This window comes from Canis lupus, chromosome 18, assembly GCF_048164855.1.
Source record: "Canis lupus baileyi chromosome 18, mCanLup2.hap1, whole genome shotgun sequence".
Lineage (NCBI taxonomy): Eukaryota > Metazoa > Chordata > Mammalia > Carnivora > Canidae > Canis > Canis lupus.
Window position 1 is genome coordinate 40,543,591 of NC_132855.1, and position 26,390 is coordinate 40,569,980.

The 26,390-nt window shown below is 36.1% G+C and overlaps 1 protein-coding gene across 23 annotated transcripts in view; it reads right to left on the minus strand.

The window, feature by feature from the left end:
* The window catches only part of PPP1R9A (protein phosphatase 1 regulatory subunit 9A), a 312,092-nt gene that overhangs the window by 73,351 nt on the left and 212,351 nt on the right, over window positions 1-26,390 (minus strand). For 11 of the 23 annotated variants that reach the window (XM_072784093.1, XM_072784096.1, XM_072784091.1 and 8 more), the window contains 3 exons: window positions 24,134-24,196; window positions 23,063-23,128; window positions 2,737-2,892 (listed from right to left, as the gene is read on the minus strand). In XM_072784093.1, the coding sequence (XP_072640194.1) occupies window positions 2,737-2,892; window positions 23,063-23,128; window positions 24,134-24,196 (285 nt within the window). The remainder of the gene's footprint in view (window positions 1-2,736; window positions 2,893-23,062; window positions 23,129-24,133; window positions 24,197-26,390) is intronic. The other 12 variants (XM_072784102.1, XM_072784101.1, XM_072784105.1 and 9 more) reach the window with 3 other exon arrangements.

Consider the following 26,390-nt stretch of genomic DNA (forward strand, 5'->3'; position numbering starts at 1 on the left):
AAAGTCAGCAATCATTTTCTGTAAAAAGCCAGATAGCAAATAATTTAGGATTTGCAGGTCACATGGTCTCTGTGCAACTACTTAATTTGGCTATTGTAGCATGACCACCATACACACACACACACACACACACACACACACACATAATAAATAGATGTCTGTGGCAGTGTTGAATACAACTTTATTTACAACCAAAGGCAGTGAGCTGGATGCAGCCAATAGGTCACTTTGCCGACCCCTGGGTCTAGACCATGCAGTTGTCAACACAATGGAGTACACCTCAAACAATATTTACAGAGCCTGGAGTCCTTTTCTCAATTCAGAAGATGGAGAATATAACCTTCCATATACTATTTCTGCTTTTTATACTCTTTGGCTTCCATAAAAGAATGTGGACCCCACTTCCAGCTCCATTATCTATCAAAAAGTAGGGCCACACTCGCCTGGCAACATGGATAAGCTATATTATAGGCTTTTGCCCAGATATACAACTTTGACTTCACTGCCTCAAAGCTGGATTGAGAGTTAACAACATTCAAAGGAAGACTTTTTTTAGAGTCCATCTCCTCCCCTAGATAATCTGTATTCGTGGGCCAAATCAGAGCTGTAGAAAAACAGGTCCCTATATTATCTCTTCCTCCCACTCAGCCACTTTCAGCAGAACTTTCTCTGCACTGCTCTTGGGTTTGAAGGTATCAGTTCATGCAGAAAACCTTTATAAGAACTAGCCCTAAGATAAGCATTGCTACTCCTACTGTAACAGAATTCTGAGTTTTGTGATCATTATAGAATAGTGTACTTCATTTGTCCCCAAGATGTTTGTATCTGATTTAGAACTAGGAATAGTCATAAATCATCTGGAAAACCCATGTATTTGCCTCAAGGACTCTGTGAACTATATACAAATGGAAATGGTTCAACCTGACAAATAATAATTGGTGGGAGAGAAATGGGCACTTCAACACACTGAATGGCATAAATAAATTTCTCTATCGCCAAGAAAAGCCATTCTGGTGGCAACTTGGCGTTAAGTACCACAAGTCCCCAGAATACTAATATTCTTTGATCTAGTAATTTCACTGTGAGAAATTATCTTAAGGATAGGCACACAAATATCTATTGCAGTGTAACTTTTAATAATGATAATATTTTAAAACCTGGGAACAAAGGAAATGTTCCAAGACAAAAAATTAAGTAGATCAACGATAAGAGATCTATAGGGTGAATAAACATCATTTATGGAAGAACATTTGATGACTTGAGAAAATCCTAAGATACAACTATACATATCAAGGTATCAAGAGTAGGAAATTAACCTATCATGTATTGTATAATCCCAAATACAAAATTAGGATCATGAATTTTTTTTGGCATTTATACAAATATGCATTTTCTAAAATTTTATAATAAATCTAATTTTTTTCAATAAAAATTAACATTTTAAAAGTACATTCACTTTGATACTGGTCTCACAAGTATAAATTCATCATAAGGAATTAAAAAGGTAAGTCAATATATTATGCATGGTAGATATAACATCAGAACATATAAAACTAACCTATTTATGACACATCAAAATCAGAAATTATAAAAGAAAATTAGAAATAAAATCAGAAATCATACATTTACAATTATCAACCTTGTTTTTCATGTATAAGAGAACTTTTTCTTCCAAATGTTGAGTCAAGTCCCTAACAGGCCGGAAACCACACAGCAGTGGTTTTAGGGCTTCAGTGCCTTAGGGTTTTTGCAGGGAGGCTGTAAATAATGACATCCTTGCCTTGACAATGGAGGATGTTTCCTAAAACAATGAAGAATAAACTGTTTGGGGCCTATTCATAACTGTTTCTGTTTTACAAGTTGGGAGTTCTGAGTGGTTCATTTGGAAGAAGAACTGATGTGGTTATCTGAATCTATCTGCCCTTTTCGGACCCACTCTTGGTCGCTTTTCTAACAGTGGCTACCTCGGAGACTGACTTCTTCAGATCCCTGCCTGGGTTTGGCTGAGTGGAGGCATTCGCAGGAGAGAAGGGGCTTGAGTGTGTGTATCCTCCTTGTCCCCAAGACGTAGTTTTTAGCAGTGGCTGCATCTAATAAAGATCCTGTTCTTGGGAAAAAAACAAAACAAAACAAAAAAAAGGACTCTCTTTTCCTCTTTACCCATGAAAGCCTTCTTTTGGGAGGAAGTTGGATGAAGTTCCTGCTGTTGCCAATCCCCGTGCACCTCACCACCCCTGAGTGGTTCTATTAACTCTGCTCAGAGTTCATTCATTAAGCTTTAATTTCCTCAATTAAACTACTTAGGTATGTCAGTTGATTCCTTTGGGGATCTTGTCTATTTTAGGAGAAGAAAAAAAAAAAAAAAACCTTTCAAAGACATTGCTGCCTTAGAGGAGAGACACTATCATCAAGTCCTCAAAATTCTATAAAACTGAAAACAAAACAAAACAGAACCGTATCATGAAAACTGCACATTTCAGCTACCGCTTGAAAATATATGACTAGACAAGTCATAAGCTATCCCTGTAACAAATAGTAAGTATTTAAAAATTAAGGACTGTGGAATGGAATCTACTTAAATTTCACCCTGAAAGTCCATGAGACTCCAGACAATTTGATATCAAAAGGCTTTCTTTTGAAAACTGGTTCTTCTCAATACATTCTTTTCAAACTAAATGTGTACTTAACAATGAAATGGAAAGGTATTGAGAAATATTTTGGAGATCTGCAACTTACCTCCTTGAACTTGTGACTGAGCTTGCTTGTGTCTAGGTCTGAGGGGGAAAACATGTCCTCATTCTCAGGCAGCTCAAACACCTCAATGGCCATGTCACTGCCAGGAAGAACAGGTCCCACCTCGTCCTCCTCTTCATCTGTGGCATATTCTCCTGTCTGAAAGGAAGGGCATTTCAGAAATCCAGCTGTCCTCACCCCAGGTAGAAGTGAATTACTTGAAAATATTTTATGAAAGAGAAATAAAACATGTCACCAAATGGTGAAGTGTAAGTAGGCTTTGAAGTCAAGCATGCCTCATGCAGCCAAGGTTATAAGCAAATGTTAGTTCAAAGATCCAAAGTGACATGTCTATGCCGTATATCAGTGCATTCCTAAAAATCTAACAGGATCAGTAGTATTTTCACAAGAACAACAAACATTGTTTTCAGTCTAAGTATGTGATGGTTTTACGAAATAGAATTATATTGCTAAGGGAAATAGGTAATTCCTATAAATTCCCACCTCTGTATGAATAAGTCACCCAATACTGAAAGCAGGGAAGATCCAAAGATACAGAGAGTTCGAAAAGACCCTAAAGAAGACTTACACGAAGGTTTTGTAGATGTAACTCTCCTAAATTTTAGAGTGCAATCAGCTCTCTTTTGTTTGTTGACTAATGTGTTGGTTAACTAGGGACCTGAAGATTTCTAACTTACAGCCCACAGAGGTGTACTGCTTTGCCTGCACAAGATTTTGATAAATCTTAGTATTTCTCCAATGTTAAAGAAAAAATCCACCGGACATTCTGGATTTCCAGTTTTTCTTGAGAAAGCCAAAGATCTGGCAACATGCGGATGTTGTGACATGAAAACAACCGGGCCAGTCAGCAGTGGTTGCGTCTTTTGGATGGGTCGCACGCCTTCAGATACCCCACAACTTTTACAACTCCATATTGTTCTATGCTGTTAGCTTCACTCCTTCGCAGTACCCACGGGTCCCTGAAGGTGCGTGAGTTCATGGCCCCTGGGATAAATATTCCTCCATACGACTAACCTCCTTAACATTATTAGAAAGTGGCTCCTCTCTTGGCAGCACTAGGCTATGAGGCTCTAATTCAAAATAATTGTTTGAAATCTATACCTTCCGATATAATTTAAAGATAAATCACTGATTCACAGGGTCAAAAAACAAAGTTCATTTAACGTGTCCCTGTTCTTTCAGGTACTATTATATATGATATATAAGACAGACAGGAATTCATATTCCCTTTAAAAACACTTTCATAAAGTGTGTGGAGTGATCTATTCCTTTGATTACATAGGCTTAGCATCTGCTGTTTTTTCTTTTCGTTCTGAACTATATTCTTCTTGCCAACTGAAATCCTATTTCTTTTACTGTTTTGCATGTGAAGAAAATCTGGTCATTAACCTCAATGTAATAATTCCTTATGTCAGAAAGACCATTATTAAGTTGCCATTCTGATTTCTCCTTTTCAAGTGAAATTATTCTGGATTTCTCCTAGGTCTCATTCTCTGTCATTATCTTTGTGCTTCTGCTTGAACTTCTCTCTCCAAGTCCTCCACACTTGTTTTAAATTGTGGAGCCCAGAAGTAGGCACGATTTCCAGTAGGGAATCTGAAGGCCGTTGGCCAGGATGAAGAAATCGCCTCAGCATCCTTCAGACACTGCTTGCTGACATGAAGGCCATTATCATGAAGACCTTGATTTTGGTGGCATTTGTATCTAGAAGTAAGCTCAGTGTATCTCTGTGTGAAATAGCACTGCAGTACTCGGAACCCCTCCCTGGACTCTTCAGAAACCAGTCTGAAAATGTGTAAACTCTAAACATGCTTCCAAGTGTCTCTGGCATGGTGAGGAGAAGGTAGCTGAGCAGTGAGGGCTGATGATTCTAGGTAGTTTCCACTTGTCGGTATGATTAGATCCTATAAATCATAGAAGAACCCTAATTCCAGATTTGGTATATTTTTTTGTGATATTCTGTAAGTGAAATCACCTCCTATTTACATATATTTTTAGAACCAATAGTTACTTTGTAAATCCCAGTGATGTTAATTAATAGAAATGCAGTAAGGCTGGTTAGGTATGCAATCTTGATACCTTGCTGAAAGTTTTCGATTAAAGATATTAAACTGGGTGCTTGCTTTTAATCCTAATTACAACTAGCAGCAAAGCCACGCCTTCATTATAAAGGCCCAAACCAGGTATATAATAAAATTTACTTCTACATCATAAATTTGATGAATTTCCTGAATGACCCCATAAAATCTTAAGCTACATTTAAGTCTGATGACAATGTGGTGCATTTTAAACATAACATTGAAATGAACAATTTGATTTCCCTTTCCCAGCTTGAAAATAGGCACTTCTTCACTACGTGTAAGGGAATGAATATAAACATGTGCCTAGAATAGGTCCTGACATATAACAGGATCATAGCAAATATTTTTTAAAAACTATATCCAAGAATGCTTATGGCACTTGCTTGGCAATATCTATAAGCTCCCAAGGAAGTTTTCAATAATATATGTATATTTTTAAAAATGAACTGCAAAGGCATTTGTTAAGAAGGCAGTATTTTTTATTTTTTTAATACTTCTTACAGTGAATAACAGGATTAGGGTGTATACAATATATGTACAATATATGTAGTTCTTCTCTTAGTTCTGGCTTTGTCATTCATTTTAGTTATCAAAATTACACTCATCAATATAAGATATTAATAATTCTTGGTCTTGATTCAGTAGTTTTGTTTTTTTACTTTACCAATCTCCTCTCCTCAATAACCAAATTATCTGTAATTCTCCTGAAATTCTTTTTATCTTTCATTTCATCTCTCCACTTACTAATTTTTTTTTCTAATTAGTTTTATAAGTATACTAAGGTCAAGATATGTCTTTTAGTGTCTTGATTCTACTTAGTACTTATTAGAGGTTCTGGATAGGGTGTTTAAAAACTATCATGCCCAGGTGCCTGGGTGGCATAGTCAGTTAAGCATCGGACTTTTGGCTTTGGCTCAGGTCATGATCTCAACCCCTCAGGGTTGTGGGATTGAGCCCCAGGTCAGGCTCTGTGCTCAGCAGGGAGTCTACTTGAGATTCTCTCCCTCTGCCCCTCTCCACCATGCTTTCTGTCTTTAAAATAAACAAATATTCAATAAAAATAAAATTAAAACTATCATGCCAAGTGGAATTTTAAAAAACAAAAAAATGAGTAAGGGGAATAAAGAGAGAGAGAGAGCAAACCAAGAAACAGACTCTTAACTACAGAGAACAAAGCAACAGTTACAGAGGGGAGATGGGCAGAAGGATGGGGGAAATAGGTGATGGAGACTAAGCATTGCACTTGTAATGAGCAATGGGTATTGTATGGAGTGCTGAATCACTATATTGTACACCTAAGCTAATATTATATGTTAACTGGAATTTAAATAAAAACTTAAAAAAACCAGGATCCCTGGGTGGCGCAGCGGTTTGGCGCCTGCCTTTGGCCCAGGGCGCGATCCTGGAGACCCGAGATCGAATCCCACGTCGGGCTCCCGGTGCATGGAGCCTGCTTCTCCCTCTGCCTGTGTCTCTGCCTCTCTCTCTCTCTCTGTGTGACTATCATAAATAAATAAAAAAAAATTTAAAAAAAGATTAAAGCTTTTAAAAAAAAAACTTAAAAAAACCTATCTTGCCATTCTCTCTTGCTGATCCACTCCCAACATAAACAGGCTTTATGATAAAGGATGCATTTACTACAGAACCTCATTAACATCTAGAAGCTAAAAAGTTACATTTAGTAGACTAAGAATAATGTGTTCTGATTGTCTCATCTTTATTGAAAATGGACACCACTTTTAGGGTTAATATGAAAATAAATTACATGGAATGATAGGTAGGCAGAATTTCATAAACCTCACAACTAGACTGGATTGAATCTGACATTTATATAGGGAGGTGGACAATACTGCATCAAAAAAAAGTCTCACAACAAAGTATTTACATTGGCATCCATTTCCTTCTCCTAATTTCTGGCCAGATTCAGTATCTTTCAAGTAAACAGAAAAATCTTTTGTCCCAACCTGAAAATCCATTTTAATTGTTCTTAATGTAAGAACTGACAGAGATAGTAAGGGTTCCTTTTCACAACTCATCTACCTTCTTGATTAATATCTTAGACTTTTTTTTAATTTTTTTTTTTTTATTTATGATAGGCACACAGTGAGAGAGAGAGAGACAGAGAGAGGCAGAGACACAGGCAGAGGGAGAAGCAGGCTCCATGCACGGGGAGCCCGACGTGGGATTCGATCCCGGGTCTCCAGGATCGCGCCCTGGGCCAAAGGCAGGCGCTAAACCGCTGCGCCACCCAGGGATCCCTATCTTAGACTTTTTTATTGCTTACCCAAGGGTGCAAAAAAATGAACAGCCATTCTTTTGTAACTGTACCCAACACTGTGTTTCTTGAAGACTGTGTGATATAGGTATTACTATTCCATTGTACTTAGAGGAAACTGAGACTCAAAGACTTTACCCAGCATCAGACAATTAGTTATGTTGTTGGAGCTAACATATTCCGAAGCTCATTCTCTTTCTTCTATGCTACGCTGCTTGCAGTCTATAGAAAGTAAAGCTTTACAGGATAAAAAATGGGAATACATTCCTTTCATATTTCCCTAACCAAAAATGCTGTTGGGTAATCTTGTTGTGTTGAAATTCACCTTCCACATCTTTGAACATTTTCATTCAATTCACTCTGAAGATTTGCACCTGTCTCTAGAGAGCTGCAAAGTTCTTGCCCTCTTTTTTTCTCTCATAAGGTGCTCACCCTGGGCAAGTGCATAGAAGTCTCCTTCAAAAGATTTGGCTTACGGGTCTGCTGACTGATGTTTCATGCACTCTTTCTCATATAAACCAGAACCATAGCATACAGTCTATAGAATTGCTGCAGTCTTAAAATGGATGGAAAAGATACTTGCAAAGCAAAATGAGTACAAAATTCCTCTAGACGTTTATGGTTGGTCTCTTTTATGTTTCCTTTGCACATCTAATTTTCTTAAGCTACCAATCTTTACTTTACTGACTCTTTCCAAACCATTTCATCTCCTTTACATGGACACAATTTATTTCATACTCATATTATATTAGAGCACTTAGTATTTTATTAAAATACATGATTACAACAATAATTAGGTATAGCTGACAGATTCTGCCTCTTAGTAAATATCTAACTTTTGACTGGTAGGAGCAAAAGCATATAGACATTTTTGAGCTTTGAGCACTCAAGAGAGCTGAAGATCTAATTTTAGATTTTATGGAAGGGATGGGACATTATCTGTTATATTGATGAGGTGGTTCATCAGAGACCAAGTAAACAATCATGATTTTGAAGCCTATAGCTTCCAGATTTAAGTTCCAATTTCCTCATCTATAAAGTGAGGATAAAAATAGCTCCTTAGTATATATAATAAAGTTGTCATGAGATTAAGTTAGACGGAGTCTGTAATGTGTTGAATACAAGGTATGGCACATGGCAGGCATTCAAAACAAGCAATCGCTGCCGCTGCTGGTCGTGGTGCTAATCCCACAACAGCAACATACACTAAAGCATCTCCAAAATTGAATCTCATAACCAGACATTTGCTAAATTTTGGTCTCATAAATATAATGTCCTAGAAGCCCCATCACATGAATCTTTTATAAGCAAACCGGTCATTTCTGAAGTAAAATTTTTCTTTTCCCTAAACCTGCTCCTCTTCTTATACTCCCAGTTTTGGAGGCATCAGCCCAAGACGAAGAAAACTTTCAGACCTCTGTTGTCTTCACTTACTGGGCCCCATCCTGCCCCAGTAATCCAAGATGAAGATCCATCTACTCAGCTCATTCTATGAAGTTGCTGCCCAAAGACTCTTTTAATCCATTCATTTATGTTTCTGCTATATCCTTATATCACTCATAAAACTTGGCTCTTTGATATCTGCCTCCTATCAACCATTTTCAACCGTAAGCTCCTTGAAAGTGCCAGGTATGATTTATATCTATAATCCCAGTGTGGCTAGCACACTGCTTGGCATATAGTAGGCACTAAACAAATGTTTGCTGAATAAATTAATACAGTTTTAGCCACATCTGCACAGCACAGCAGAGCCCTGATTTTCCTGTTAATTCTCAGCTTTCAAATAAGAAATATAGTGAAGCACAGCTGCAGCTGGAGCCCAAATGACCCTTTTGGGGATTTTCTCTTGTTGTTAGGTTCAACCATTAGCAGTAATTTCTGCTGTAGCAATGTTTGCTCTGGTAAATTCCGGGAAACTAAATGGTGCTAATCATAAAAATAGCCTTGATTATGCAGTTTTTGTTGGAATTTGTTTACTGGATTTGAATTTGGTTATATATATTTTCAGACTCAGTTCTGTTAGAGAATAGAAGAGAGTTGCTTTTTCTCTGGAGGAGAAAGACCTCTAACTAACACTTTAATGTTTAAAATTCCTAAATCTGTGCCAGCCATCCAGATGGCTTTCAGCAAAAGCATCCCCTTCTCTGCAAAGGCATCTCTCTTTCATTTTCTGTCAGTTGACTCTGTGTGTCCTACTTTTGTAATGTTAGGCCACTTAGTCTCTTTGCTCATCTATAGAATGGGAATAACAGCATCTTATTCCTAAGGTTGTTGGGAGAATTTCCAGTAGTGAGATCTTCAAAGTATTCATCACAGTGCTTAGAATATGATAAAAGACTAGATGACTTGATGACTATGATAATTTTCACTATCCCTGGCTTCTCCAGGGCAACACCAGCAAAAAAAGCATGGGTTTTGGTGACAGAGAGACCAGGCCCCAGAAAAGAAAAAACAATTTCACAGTTGCACAAGAGCAGGCAAACCATTTAGCTTACATCTTTTGTGGTCCCTTCTTCTATTAAATGGCCCCAAAGATACCAATCTTATAGTACATTGAGAGGATTTAAAGAGATAAAGTATGTAAAACATCCATATGATGCCTGGACCAAGATATATACTCATTTCTCAAACCATTCAAAATTTTCTTGCCAATAATCTTTGTTCTAAGAATGTTTTTTGATATTTCACTTCATTCTACGGTCTAGCTACTAGAGCAAGAAACATCTACCATCTATACCTATGTTACTGATATAGCCTTCCATGTTCCCTGCTTTCAAGCATCCAGTTCTTCAGATAATTGGTACTATCACTGGCAAATTATTTTTCCTAAGATTCCAACTAGATAGATTGAAGATGTGTCTATAAAATTTTTTCTAACAACTCAAACTCATCTTTTCACTTCTTAAAATTTTCTAGCACTTGTGGTAGACAGTTTATAAATTAGCCTTTGATTTTACAGTATTTTAATGCCTCCATTAGTCTTTTTTCTTCACCCCTTCTTTTTAGAAAGTATACTCCTGAAAAGCAGGGACTCTGTTTCCCACCATGGTAGGCAAGCTCTAAAATGACCCCTAAGGATCCTTCTTCCTGGGTAATCTATACTTTTCTATAATCCATTTCCCTTTGGATGTGGGCTTCTAACAACAAGAATACAACAAAAGTGATGGGATGTCTGTTCTGGGATTAGTTTACAAAAAGACTATGGCTTGCATCTTTTTTGTCCTCTTAGCATGTCTCTACCAAGATACCTACATCATACTGAACTGATGTTTCTGGCCAACAGTCAGCAAGGACCTGAGGCATGCTAACAGTCACATGAAGAGCTTGGAAGTGTATCTTCCGTGTCCTGCCAACAGCTGCAAATGAATTGGAAGCAGATCTTCCCCCAGTTGAGCACTCAGATGACTGTAGCTCTGGCGGACACCTTATTTGCAGCAATGGGACAAATCTTGAGTCAGAGGCATCCAGTTAAATGGACCCAGACAGAGATACTGTAATGTATAAATGTTTCTTATTTTAAGTTGCTACATTGTGGTGGTAATTTGTTATGGAGCAACAGAAAGGGGGAACTGCCATAACAAACACAGAAAAATGAGGAAGTGGCTTTGGAAATAGGCAGTGAAGGACGGCTGGGAGGATTCTGAAGAGTATGCTAAAGCAGGCCTAAATTGCCTTGAACACACTGTAAGTGGAAATCCGGAGTTGGGGGGGGGGGGAGTTCTTGTGTAGTGCCAGAAAACTCAGCAATATTATCACCGTTTATAAGGAGAAAGTTGGAAACATTCCTAGTGAATGGAGTGATCTAGCTAAGTAGGTTTCCAAACAAGTGTTGAAGGTGCTGCCCGATTTCTTCTTGCTGCTAATGGTAAAAATGTGACCAAAGAGAGAAATTGAAAGGACCATTAAACAGAAAGGAACTAAGACTTGATGGTTTTGAACATCTTGATTCTAAAAATAAGAAATAGTTTCCAAACAAAGTTCAAAGCCAGGGTACTGCCAGGAGAATAGGTCTAAAAATGAAGCAGAAGGTGGAACTAACATCTTTTGTTAAGAATTCTGAACTTAGGTATGGAGGTTCCTCAAAAAATTAAAAACAGAAATTCTATTCCTGGGTATTTACCCAAAAAATAAGAAAACACTAATTAAAAATGATATATGCACCCCTATGTTTACTGCAGCATTATTTACAATAGTCAAGATATGGAGCAACTTGTGTCCATTAATAGATGAATAGATAAATAAGTTGTTATATATATATATATATATATATATATATATATATATATAAAATGAAATATTACTCATTCATAAAAAAGAATGAGGTCTTGCCATTTGAGACAACATGAATGGACCTAGGGGATATTACGTTAAATGAAATCCATCAGAGAAAGACAAGTACCATATAATTTCACTTATATGTAGAGTCCAAGAGACAAAAGTGATGAGCAAACAAACAAGCAGAAACAGATCCATAAAAACAAATAACAAACTGATGATTGCCAGAGTGAGGGAGGTAGGGAGATGGGAAAAATAGGTAAATGAGAGTAGAAAACATAGCTTTCAGTTATGGAATGAATAAATCACAGGAATAAAAGGTACAGAATAAGGAATATAGTCATTGGTACTGTAATAATGTTGTATGGTGGCAGATGGTGGTTACACTTGTGGTGAGCATAGCAATATGTATAAACTTGTCATATCACTGTGTCATACAACTGAAACTAATGCAGCATTGTGTGCCAACTATATTCAAATAAAAAAGAACTGAGAAATAGTTACATGTACTATAATCTATAATATTCAATTACTGAAGCAATTTTCAATGACAATTTCTTAAATTTTATTTTCTAGGAATAATCCTAATCATCTCAACCTCTATAATCCTTCCCCATTCCAACTATTTTACTGTATTGAATTTGTTGGTGAGTATTCAAATACCAAATATTTTTTTAAAAGATAGTTTCATTTTCTTTCTTCCTTAGAAAAAAGTCTCTTAAAATAGTTGTTTCTAACTATAATTACATTGAGAAACATGAACCATAAACCCCCCCAAAAAGGAATTCTGAACTGAAGGAACTCATATTTTTTTATAATGGGTAATAAGCAAGTCTGTTATGTGCCCTATAGAGAGACACTCCTCTATTTTCCAAGACTGTTCATTATACAAACATCATTAAAAAGGTAATCTGAAAGAAAGGCATGAGTGCCTCTTGTAGAGAAGTCAGAGACCTACGGAGGAACTGTCTCCCAATGATATCTGCTGTTGTTTCTATACCATTTTGGCTTCTGGTGAATTTTCCTATTAGTATGACTTTCCCTCATCAGTGTGACTGCAGTGGCTAGGACCAAGTCTATTTCATATAATTATGACTATTAAATGAACTCCAAGCAACAGAATGAGTAACTTGCAGTAACTGAGATCAACCATATTCCCCAGGCTTTCAGATGTGACTGGCTAAATAAATCCCGTAAACCATCAGGTCTACCTTAGAAATTCAGGTAGCTTTCTCCTCAAGTTTATTTATTCCAGTTGGCCTAAGGTATTAATTCAGATATGGCAAGAATCAGGGATTGCACAGGCTTGGTGTTGGCCCACAAGAAGAATATCTATGATTCAGACAATTCTATCACCTATAACAACCCTGGCCGGTGAGTTGAGGTTGATCTGAATGCCTTCCAGGACTGGTATCCCTGATCACATCAATCTAAAGTCAGGAACAAATTTTGTACCACCTTATCCAATTAAATGAGTCCAACCCTAAGAATAATTGCCTGCACAATGCATATAAAAAATAAGTCAACTATCACTTAGGAAAGCAGTTGACCAAGTAATTGATGAGTAATGATGACCAAACAGTTAAGTCACTTACATCAGCTTAAGAGTCAGTAACAAGGTTCATCAAGAGGGATACTGCTCAGACCTATAGGAATGGCCTTGAGTTATGCCCAGTGAGCAAGATGATGACGTCATTTTTGCATCTGTATATATAGCTGGTGCTGAGTTTGGAAAGCCTCGTAGCTTTGGATAGCTTAGCTGATGAATCAGTGAATCAAGCCCAGGCATTTAAGGAAACCTTTATGAATTTTAAGTCTCACTGAGCCAGTGGCCTTGTTTCAAGAGGTAGAATATCAGATAAAGTTTTCACAAAATGGAAAGCTGCTACTTGTTCATGTAAATCTAAGATGCTGCTGCTGGGCCAGGTTGGTGGTAGCTTTCTTATAGTTACCATTTCCATTTGACAAGCAAGGTTTGTTGGGCCCTTTTAACCTTATTGGTCTGTTGAGTTCAAGTTGACCCATCTCAAACTGAGAATATTAGACCACAGAGTCATAAAGCTTCCACTGGTCATTCAGTTTAAGTTCCATTAAGAACTTAGTAGAAAGTTAATAGCTGCCTTTCTTCTTCTTTTTTTGGTTGCTGCATCAGACATGCAGTTATGTTATGTTGGGAAATGGCCCAAGCAGTCTGGCAGCCATTATGTGTTTAGATAAGCTGTGATTTCTCCTTCTTTTTCTAGGATTCTATATTGTTTCTGCTGACCCACATGGGAGAAACAGGGAAAGTGTTTTCTTTCTCGTCCTACTATTACTGTCCTAACATGTGGCAATCCCTGAATGACAGATTCTCCACTGGCACTAATGCAACAAAGAAGGGCAGGTGTATATCATCACATCAATAACATTACACAACGAGCAGTGAAGCCATAACAGTATTATGTTGCATCTGCCCAAACGTTCCTTCCAAAAGGCCATTTTGCTTCCCTTCTCACTGTGAACCCTGCCCAAACCACATCAGTAGAATGTGGGCATCTTTCCTCACTACGTGACCAGGTGACATGGTGATTTGTGAGCCAGTATCCATACAACCATGAAGTTGAGTGCCTCCCCTCCCAAAGTTCCCCAGTGTACTTAAGGGGTTCTTATAGTATCTTGTCTCTCTGGAGGACAAAGGAGATCTCATCCTGACCCCTAGTCACCTTCCTCCTCATAGCAGCTGAGTTCAGAGTAGAGAGAGGAGGCCTCAAGGGGTGTAGAGGCAGAAGGCAGCCCTGTACCAGTAACAAAGTGCATTTATTTTCAGTTTTGAGAAATGCAGTGGTTACCTGTGTTTTAATCAAACTTCGAGTATCTACCACCTAAGGCACTATATATAAGGTGTTGTCATTACTGACACAACCAAGTTAGCTTTGGAGAGCCTTTGACCCAGCAGCCACTGGCTTGACTCCCACAACAGGAACTGATTAGAACTTAAACAGGAACTGATTAGAACATAAAGGATGGGGAAGTTTTCCAAGATGGTAAGGCTAACTGTAGCAATTTAGCTAGACTGATGTAGGACACTTTCTCATTCTCTAGCAGGGTACTTTCATTGGCACTGTAGGGGAGTTGGGACCCTACTACCCATCAATGGTTTCCCACAGGAGTTTGTCTATCTCAAAGGACTCTTGCTGACAGGGCCGATATTCCTTTGTAGCAGACAAGACACACCACAAAAAACTTTCTGAGGTTTTGCTGTCTGAATGACTACAGCTAGCATGATAAACTAGGAGAGGTTGAGTCAAAGACCATCCAACGGTTGCTATTTCTCTAAAACTAGCATTATATGCCTTGGAGATAACTAGCATTATCTCCACAGTAAACTCACTAAAGTTCCGCCAGGCTTCTGATTATGCCAATTACAAATTCCTTCCCTTCAAGGTAGGTGCCAGTGTGTTTCTCTATGACTGTGACAAGGTCAGAACATTCTTTTAACCCAGAATGGGTCTTTGTACTAGTTGATTTAATCTATCATATCTTTGTGTTGATTCCCTAAACTCCAATTTCCAAAGAGTGATGAGAAGAGGGCCAGGTGATACCTGCACAAGCAGGCCTGTCCAGAGGGGACCCAAGAGCTTAGGTAACCTGCATCTTTTATAGCAGGTAACATTACCACCTTCGCTGAGGGGAAGACTATCTCTATCTTCCAAGACTGTTCACTACACAAACATCTTGTAGCCCAGAACAAAGGGCAGCCAGTGCCTCAGAAATTTGAGAGCCTCATGGAGAACTGTTTCCTAATTATTTTTAATAGGGAAAAAGTCTAGCAATTCAGCTGATTTTTAAAGTCGCTGCAATATTTTTCAAATCCCTGCAATATTTTTCAAATTACCTTTTCAAAGACTGTCCAAATAGTATTCCTTTCCACATATTTTGCCTGCAGGTAAACCGGTCTTTCTATTTCTTGAACACACCAATATTGACCCACATCTAGGTTACAGAAAACAAACAAATAAAAACAACAAAAAATTCTTGGAAAAAAAAATCAAAACCCCAAATCTAAATTCATACTTTTATTTTGTATGTCCTTAGTTGTGATGATGCTTTCACACTCTGGTTATTTGGCCTTTTGATGGGTTGCCCTGAAAATGCTTTAAATTCTTTACCATATATATTTATTGTTTCCAAAACAGAATAGCAAGCTTCTCGGAAGTATGAAGTACATTTTCCCATGACTCAATATTCCAAATTCAATTCCTCTTAACAAATGCTACCTACTCACTAGGACATAAATGCCACTGTCTTTAAGTCCCTGATAAATATATTCTATATGAGAAGGGAACTAAAGATCCTTATTTTTCCCACTGAGATCCAGAACTAAACAGTCAACAGACCAAAGTAGACCTCTGTAATTCAAATGTCACACTGCAATTTCAAATTGGCAGCCTTCCTTGAGTTTCGTTCTACTTGCCAATGAAACAATGAAGCACTTATTCTGATGCCAGGAGAACTGTGGGAAGAGACCAAGAGATTTGTATTTCCCTGAATGTTTAATCTGCAGAAGAGAATAACTATAGGGGACCAAAGTGGCACATGTTATTATTGTTTTAATAATTTTATAATTATACAATGAATTGAATCTTGGAAAATATGGTGTGTACATATACAAATTGACTCACATGATTGCAAAAATGCTAACAGGTCATCAGATAGAACCTGAAGTTACAGCTATAGAATTTATAGTAAACAAAAAGGTAAAACCAATATAAACATCACTGATGGTATTTCTATGGATTATCTATGAATTAATGATAAATATAAAGATAATAATAAATATATAATATAAATATAATGATAAATAAAATGATAAATTACAATTTCCTTTGAGGGAGAATAATTCTACTCCTTTCCTCGTGGCCATCTGATGGTTCACAGCAGTAATTCTTTCTTACAAAGTCTCTGCAATACCAGGACTCAAAGGTCAGTTTTCCTGGCATCTTTAAGCTGGATAACTCCAGCTCTGATCATGTCTCACTCCTTCCCCAAAACTCCCCAAATCCTAGGCCTCATACAATGCATATTCTGTCTTATTAGGTCTGCGGCTGGATGGAGAAATTTGTAACTTTAAAGAAGTACCATGAGATTGTCACATTGAGGCAAGTTTGAGACATAGAGTCTGAAAGCCATTTCATCAGTCTTGGAGAGCAAGACTAGGTAATTGCCAATTTTTTATCCATATAACTGCTAAATATAAGAACTGTACATGGAAGATTTTAATTTGTTCATTAAATATTGAGTTGACAGAAAGAGTATTTTTAAAACATATAGATACTATGCGAATAATGATATAACCAACTACCAATGAACAACCTAGTTCAAGAAAAGGAGAGTATTACGACATTTTAATAGTCCTCTGTGTATGCGCTCCTGATTTGATTTCAGGTGCTTCCCTTTAAAATAATCTTGCTGAATTTTATTATTTTTGGTTTTACTTTAGTTCTATCATATTTATGTAGAGCAAAACAATGTATCATTTATTTGTAATGGTTTTAAGACTCATATGAGTGGAATCATATTGCTTATATACTCCTGTGCCTTTTTTGTCTTATTTATTTTTAAAGATTTTATTTATTTATTAATGACAGAGAGAAAGAGAGAGAGAGAGAGAGAGAGAGAGAGAGAGAGAGAGGCAGAGACACAGGCAGAGGGAGAAGCAGGCTCCACGCAGGGAGCCAGACATGGGACTCGATCCCAGGTCTCCAGGACCACACCCCAGGCCGAAGGCAGCGCCAAACTGCTGGGCCACCAGGGCTGCCCAACTTTTTTTTTTGTTTTAAATGGGATGTTCCTGGGATTCCACCACTTGTTGTGGGTTGCTAAAACAACTGTATATTATTCCACTCTGAATGCACTACAATAAATTTACCCATTTTCTTGTTGATAGAGACATCAGTTGTGTCAAATTTTTTTCATTTACAAGAAAAATATCACAACATGTCTTATAGCTCATGTATATAAGAGGTTTACTGTTTAGTAAAGAATATAACTGTTGAGATGACTTTACTAGATCATATCAAATTGTTTTTCAAAGTAGATGGACCAATTAATATATCCTAAGAGCAGAGAATAATAGATCCTTTTACTCTACATCCTCACCAAAATTTAAAATATCCAATTCAAATCAATTTGGTAAATATCAAATGGTATTTCATTTTAGTTTTTAATTTTCACATCCTGATTGCTAATATATTTGGGCATCTTTTCATATGTTCATCAGTCACGGAGGTTCCTCTTCTTTGACATGAGCATTAAAGCCAATGGCCCTCTTTATATTCTTTTCATATTGGCTAATAGAAGTACTTTTTATATAATCCTCTTTCGGTTATTTCTTTTTCTTTTTTAAAAGATTTTATTTTATTTATTTTATTTACTCATGAGAGACAGAGAGGCAGAGACATAGGCAGAGGGAGAAGCAGGCTCCCTGTAGGGAGCCTGACACGGAACTCAATCCTGGACCCTGGGATCAGGACCTGAGCCAAAGGAACAGACACTCAACCACTGAGCCACCCAGGCATCCCAGTTATTTCTTTTTCAAATATTTTCTTCCAGCTTCTGGTTTGCCTTTTTGCTTTCATAAAGGTATTCTTCAGATGAACAGACGTTCTTAATTTTTAATGTAGTCAATTTTCTCAATACTATCCTTTATGGTTTTGCTTTCTTAGGTGTTTCATGTAGCAAAACCATTTCTTATACTGAGGTCATAAAGATATTTTTCTATGGTGTCTTCTAAATTTTAGAGTTCTTCTTTTTTGCATCTGAGTGCACTTGGAATGAGCTTTTGGGTACAGACTGAGATGGGGGTTGCAATTTCACCATGTTTCTTTCACTGAAAAGCCTAACATTTCTCAACTCACCTAGAATGTTATTGGTGTCACTAATCCAATTTTCATTTATATGAGGGGCTGCTTCTTGGCTTCCTGACCAACTTGTTCCTTCTTTGCTTCAGAGACTAAATTTCTACAGTTTAATAATAAATATCTCTCTTTTAAAGCATGTGAAATGTCATAGTTATTTCTGGTGCATTGTTATTTCCTATGGATTTTAGTGATAGCTTACTGAATTCTATTTCTGAATTCTTTAGAATTATTTTTACTGAAATTGCATTGGATATATAAATCAACTTAGAGAGAACTGACTCAATTAAACTACGGAGTCTTCTAACCCATGAACAAAGTTTCTTTTCCCTTTCATATAAGTCTTCTTCAATAATTTCAATAAAATTTTTTCCCATAAGGGTCTTGTCTATGTTTTGTTAGGCAAAATTTTGCCTTCTACCAAAGTAATTAAAATTTATAAATTATATTTTCTCTCTGTAGACACACTGAAATAGATGCTATTTTTACATTAATTATGTGTCTAGTAAAGTTGCCAAAATCTTATAACATTTCTAATAATTAATGTATAGATATATTTGAGGTTTGATGATATTGCCTGCAATAATTTTTATTTCTTCCTTTCCAATTTATTTATTTTACTTCTTGCCTTCCAGCATGTCAAAAACAAGTAGTGACTGATTTTCAAATATTAAACCATACTTGAATTATAGGCTAAGCTCAACTTGGCTATAAAATCTCTTTTACATGTCTTGGATATGATTTGTTAATATTTTGTATAGGGCTTTTTTTGTTTGTTTGTTTTGCATTGTTTTTATGAATAGGATGGGCCTATAAGTCTTCTATGGCATCAATATTTGGTTTTGGTACCAAGGTTATACCTCATCACCCCATACATCTCACATTCTCAAGGTTTTACTGCATTCCTGGTATTAGAGCTGTACCACTTTCATTTTTGTCTTCTGGAAAAAGTTACATATGACTGGAAATATTTGTTCCATTTTGGTATAACTGACAAAATAATGGGACCTTATCTTTCTTTCCTTTTTCTTTTTTTCTCCTGTCCCTTCTCACTTCCTCCCTGAACCTTCCTTCTGCTTTTTGTTACTCATAGTGATTTAGTTCCCTAGCTTACTTTGCAATTGTAAGCTCATTTTTCTTGAAACTTTAACTTTTACGCTTTGATTGCAGGTGAATGGCTTTGAGCACCTGAGTGGCCTAGTTAAGTGTCCGACTCTTGGTTTTAACTCAGGTTGTGATCTCAGAATCCTGAGATTGAGCTCTGCGTTAGGCTCAGTGTGGAGTCTGCTTGAGTTTCTCTCTCCCTCTTTCTGCCCCTTCCATTGCACTCTTTCTCTCTCTCTCTAAAATAAATAAATCTCAAAAAAAAAGATAAATGACATAAGAAAGGACATGCTTTTTTCTCTTGAAGTGTACCATAAATTCAGGCTGCTGTGATTACAATGTCTCAGAAAAAATTTTTTCTTCCCTTCCACTCGGCAACAAGGTCTGACAGTGGCAATTTCTCATGTGGTCTTTGGAGTGGAAGATTTATTTTCATCTTACAGAGTAGTATAGCCCATGAGACTTCAGCTTTATGATGGAGTTCTCCAATTAGACATCCCACTTTGTAACTCAAAGCAATACCAATTATAGTTTCATCATAATATACAGAACACTTAGGATAAATGTAACATTATGAAAGTGAAAGAAGTCAGACATTAAAAAGTATGTACTCTATGGTTCTGTTCAAAGGACATTCTAGAATTGACAAAATTAATCTATAGTGTCAGAAAACAGATTAACTGGGGATGCCTGGGTGGCTCAGCTGTTGAGCACCTGCCTTTCACTGCCCAGGGCATGATTCTGGAGTCCCAGGATCGGGTCCCATATCGGGCTCCCTGCATGGAACCTGCTTCTCTCTCTGCCTGTGTCTCTGCCTCTCTCTCTCTCTGTGTGACTCTCATGAATAAATAAATAAAATCTTAAAAAAAAAGAAAGTAGATTAAATGGTTTGGTTTGGGCTGGGAGTGACTGCAAAGTTCTGTAAGGAAACTATCTGAGGCAATGAAAATGTTCAGTACCTTGACTGTGGTGGTGGTTACTCATGAAACTGTCTACCCAAATTAATACATTTAAATTTGGTGCATTTTATTGTATGTAAGTTATCCTTCATTAATGTTAACTTTAATATCTGAATAATGGATATATAATGATAAAGAAATCAAGTTATCTACTCAAGATCTACACATTTTATTCTATGTCAATTTTATGTCAATAAGTATTTCTGTAAAGCCCCTTTTAGAACTGGAATTCCAGAAATCCATTAAGAATTTTTACCACTACCCTTATTAGTATCAATATCAGTTTAAATGGAATCCTTATCAGACCTCTAAGCCTCCATAATAAGGCTGCTTTAGAACATTGGGGTCTTTGGTCAGGTCACCATTTAGTTCTTATTGCTGATGAAAATGTACTTCTATGGCTGACAGCTATAGGGCAGAAGATGGCTATCTATACAATATTGATCTTGACATCACTTAGGCCACTTCAACTATTCTGTTTCTATGGCACTTTTATTCAGTTATGACTAAAAAAGAAGTCATGTCAATATGAGTCACCAACTTCCTATTTCTAAGATCCAAAGGTTTTCAAAGAATGAAATATATATATTCACTTTTTTCTGGTTTTACATTCAGACAATTTTGGTGCAGTGTGATAGAGATTGTGTCTTCTTGCAAATTCATGTTCTCTCAAAACAATTAAGATGTGGAAGCAAAAGCCCATGGAAAGGTGCTCAATCCCAAAGTGCCAAAGGACAAGTACAGATTATTTCTCAGTCCCTACCTTCAATCTCTTGTCTTGCCATGCCTTTTACCCATGACTCTGTGCCACTCTTCTCTCACTATCTTAGATTATGTTTCTAACTAAATTTTATTCTCATTTAATTCTACTTTCCAATTCTCATCTTAGCATCCTTTGAGTGATTCAATTCAGTTCAATTTCTTGGCTTCCTCTCATCTGCCCAGTACTGTGCTCATGACAGTGTGTATTAAAAAATCAACCAGTTATTAAAACCTGTCATTGAAAAGATTACAGACTAGTGGGGGATATTTTGGGTAAATGATGATATAGAGAGATACACGTAGTACTATTATTGACTTCTATAGAAAAGAGTCCCTAGCTCAGCTGAGAAAGTTCAAGAAGGCTTTGTAGAGAAAACACACGAAACCTAAACTGAGCCCTGAAAGTGAACAGGATTCAAGGGCATAGAGGGCAACCAAGAATGGGTTCAGGGAACAGTACTCCAAGAAGAAAAGACCAAAGGAGCAGAGGCATGGGGAAGCCAAAGGATCGATCCCGGTAGCCCACTGGAAAGTAAAGCTGGTAAGGTCCATCTTCACTGAGCTTTCTTGCTTTTTATAACTTTTTGCTAAAAAATTATATTCAACTTGTAAATGTTCTCAAAGTTGGAAAAATCCTGACATTTGTGTTTACTTCTGTGACTTCTCTCAAGTCAAACTCTGTGATGTATCATTGTAATATAGAACTGTTCTAGCGTGATTTCTAAGACATACAAAGCTATACTCTCAAAGGAATTTAATGGCATAGGAGAATTTGGTAGAGTTTATTTAGTATTTTATACCTTACTCATGAATAAATGCCATCACAATGTGGTGGTTGGAAAGAAAATAACATGAAAACACTGAAATCACTTGCATTATGATAAACAATATACAGAAAATGAGTTAAAAAAAGATGACATTATTTAGGGCAAAGGTTTCTTTTCTAACCTCTATCTTCCCTTGACACTATCCATCTTCCTGTCTGTGCTCAATATCATAAATAATAATGTTTTTATATACAAATAATATTTCTAAGGAGGGTCCTTCAAGAATACTTCTAAGGAGGATGTCTACCACCAGAGGATAGTGTGTGTGCTTGTGTGTGTATACATAAACAATGCTTAGGCTAGATCAAGCATGATAAACAGTCTTCAACTAAAGGTTTTCCAAACATCTTATGATTCTGGGTTTCAATGACAATGACCAGTACTGTAGATTTTGGGATCACAAACTAAAGTTTAGCAAAAAACTGTAATTAAATTCAATAATGCTAACAATCCAGTCAAATTGGAGTCTATAAACAAGTTGTTTCAAAGGTTTTATATTTCTCTTATTCTTCGGGCTCCTCTCATCACCGTAATCCAATTTCCATTTTAAATATACTTCCATTTTTAAGCTCTTCTCTTACTGGCAGCTAAAGATAGTGACAAGTATTTTATTATCTGAAGTGTAATAGTTTTTAGACATTTTGCTATGTCTACCACATAAGTCACGTAAATAAGTAGTATGATAATTTAAAGATACCTGTATTTATTTTGAAAAATGAAGAACTTTGTATCAAAAGATTCTTTTCTAAAAAAAAAAGTACTGGGTTTAAAAACAATGTGTATGCTATATGGTATATACATCATACAGCCTTGTTGTTGGGTATCTTTTCCTTCCCCTTTAAAATGAATCACAAAATATTTAAAGTGTTAAGGGTTAACAATATCCATGGTTAAACATTAGAAGAGTGAGTACAACTTACAGAACCTGCAACTATAGACTATGTGCTATATTTCAGAATGAAATACTATTTTCAAGTGATGATTTTCCAACTATTATTCAACACACAATACATACAGCTCTAGAGTTCTTCCGAGCGCAAAGCTAGTTAATGAGACACACAGAGTATTTAATTTCACACATGAAGCAGTAAGGTGCAGATAAGCATTAATTTCCACCAAAAAAACAAACCTTAAGGAAATAGTTGTTATTGTTATTGCTGTTGCCAGACACTCCTTGCAATTCAGCCACAGTGCTCTAAAATGGTTGACAACAAAAATTAAAGATGGCTTTTCCCCATTAAAGAGAGCAGCCTAATGATAAACGGTAGAAAAAACACTGAAGTTCTGGTGCCTGCTATAACACACACGTTTGAGAACTAAGAGAATGCCTCCCACTCTCGAGTTTCTCAACATTATGAACAGTATAAAGTCAATTTACATTATTAAATGGCCATCCATAATAATTGCAATCTCTTGTTCATACAACACAAGCTGTTTCCAACCAGGAACAGCAAACACCATGAGTCAAATTTAATGTGATCCCTTTAATGCTTTTTGCCTAAAAATTATATTCTCATAAACCATTTAACACTTATGCAAACCACAGCTCCATTATATTTCTGACTCTAATTATTACATGTTAACACAAGCAATAAGAATGCATCTCCATGTAGGTAGCTGCTCTAAATTGTATTCAATACTTTAAAAGATTCTAAAAACTAATGTTCTCATGATATAGTTATAATTATATTAATTTCCAGTAATGAAAAAAATTACAAAAGTGAGATTAAATTATGTTTTAAGAGAAGGGGCCTCAGTTTCTAGAGTGATGATTAACCTTGCTAGAAACTAGTGCCTGAAGAGACTTTGAAATACCATATAATCTAGGACTTTAAAATGTAATAATTATCATATTTTAAAAGCATATTTAAAGAAGCAAGCCAAAATAATCCTATAATTTCAAAGTGCATGTAAAACAGTTTATTTTAGTGTGAAGGATTGTATGCATTTTCTAATTCAAAAAAGTGGTACAGTACCATTTCATACTTCACTTCTAGTCTGAGCCCACTGTATTTCACATTGCATAATGATCTTTGATAGAAACATATGCTCAGAATTTACACACATGACCCATGCTACACAAAGCATATACCAAAATTATAACATCTCACCACTAAAAGGTCAAACATTGATAGTTGTGGAGTATGACAGATTAAATTTGTTATTGAAAATTAAAATCTAGTTGAAAAATTTACCATACCCCCAGAATTTCGTGAGATAGTGCTGACTGTGTGAGGGGCTTATTGAAATCCTCCATCGTTACCTTCCAGATTGTTTCAAAAAAGAAAGAAAGAAAAAAAAAAAAGAAATGAACAATAATTCTGTTATCCAGAAACGCAATTTCTAATTACAGATATATTCAGATCTACATTTTAAATGTTTCAATTGCTCAGATTTAATTTTTCTCTTCGTACAGGATTCTCCCCCTCATCTTTAGCCTTTGGGCAGAGCCCTTTTAACTTTTTTTAAATCACAATGTGTAACAGAGAGTAAACAGAAACAGGAATGTAAATTAAAATTAATTTGGCTGTTTGTTTATTGTAAACTCCTCTAATTTAAATATTTGAGGGGAAAAAAACAAAATGTAGACATTTGGGGGTTAAAGTTTGGGGGTTATCTATATATTTTAAATTCTATTGGAGTACAACTTACAGTTTCCTAAAGCATTAAAACAGGTATATGTAAGTATATACAATACATGATAAGGTCTTCTTAATCCTAAATATGGTTTTGATAGAGAACTACTGTACTTTTACAATTTCAGGATATATTTCTCACGTTGCAATGTTTTCCCCAAAGGCAATTCAAGCAAGCAACTCCCCTCTGTCAATGTGACAAGTTCCAAGTTAGAATCAACCTTGGATGATTTGACCAAAACCAGAAGCTATCTATCCTTCAGTAGACAATACTGATCTAAGCGCTGGCTCTGGAAATTAGTTGGATGAACTCAGTTGTTCTGCATTTAATTAGAGGTTTTCCTAGCTGGCCCAGGGAATGTCACAGGGGATACTGTGAAATAGAAATGATTCTAACCTTGAAATTACAAAATGATTCCATAAATGATAAGAAAACTGAGAAGCCAAATGATTGATTACACAATTCAGGATTAATAAAGATACATAAATCAACACATTGTTCAACTACATATAAAATAACTCAGTTATTCAAGGTCATTTACCCATTGGATAACCAATGGTTACTGGTTCTTCTCATCCTCCATTATGTGTCTTGGAGATTTTACTTTTCATTAACAGAGAGAAATAGAGTAAATAAAAAATAGGACATACCACTCAAACTGATTTAACAATTATTTGGTAGCATAGTAAAAAAACGAATTTATATCAAGTAAGTAAAGTGTTTATATAAGAGTGAATTTTCATTATTTGTACAGCTTTCATCTCTCCTATGCACAGAATATTAACAGTTGGTTTTAGCTGAGCATGTTTTGCCAACACACAAGAAAGGGAGAGAAATACAAGTCAGAGAGGAGCATGAAAGAGAAAAAAGAAAAAGGCTCCTTGACCTTTCCAGTAAAGTGAATGTTACTTGGAATAACATAGTAGCAAGCATCTGATTTCTATTTCTAAAAAAGTTTAACCTAAAGTTTAATTAAAAAAAATCATATACTCAATTATTTTTCCCTTTAAGCCCTATCTTCATAGGATACTTATGAATTATTTGCCTAGAATAAAATAATTCTCTGAGTATTTAATTCCCCTATTATTAGAAATACAGAATAAAGAATCATAGAACCTAAGTATTACAAGAAAGTCCATCACCCAAAACAGGAATCATCTTTCCGACATCTCTTGTCACCCAGTTATTCTGTGTGTGCCTGAACAAAGACAGACCTATTAGTCCACTCCATTCAAGAACAGCAATGTGTTGTAAAGAGTCCCAACTTTGGAGACACGAAGACCTTTTTCCCATTATAAATCTGCCAACTACTAGCTATATGACTAGAAAAAGCCTCGTTTGCTTCATTTCTAGAAAAAAAAAAATCTCTTCTGTGTGCTGTAAAGATTACATGAAATCATGTAGGGAAATTCACCTTGCAAAGTGCCAGGCACTGAATATTTATTTACCTTTCTAGTCCTAAAAATATCTGCTCAGGTGACAATCAACTCTGCTTTCCTTATAAAAACTAGGCAAACAAAAAAATTCATATGATATACTCCTAGGTATGAAAGTTGAATAACAGAAACTCATTTTTCATTTAATTAAATTACTAAATTAGAGAAAATCTTACATCAAACAAACAAACAAAAAGCTTTAGAGGCTTGAGTTGAAAACTTTTGGGACTGAATGTGACCAATTCCTCAAAATAACTGGAAGAAGTGGAAGAAGTATGTAGTATGTAGCAGGTGATCTAAAATTTTCACTTGGAGAGCTTTAAGAACTATCTTATTTTCCCTCTTTCCTGGCTAGACTTGATGTTCTGTTTCACACACTCACAG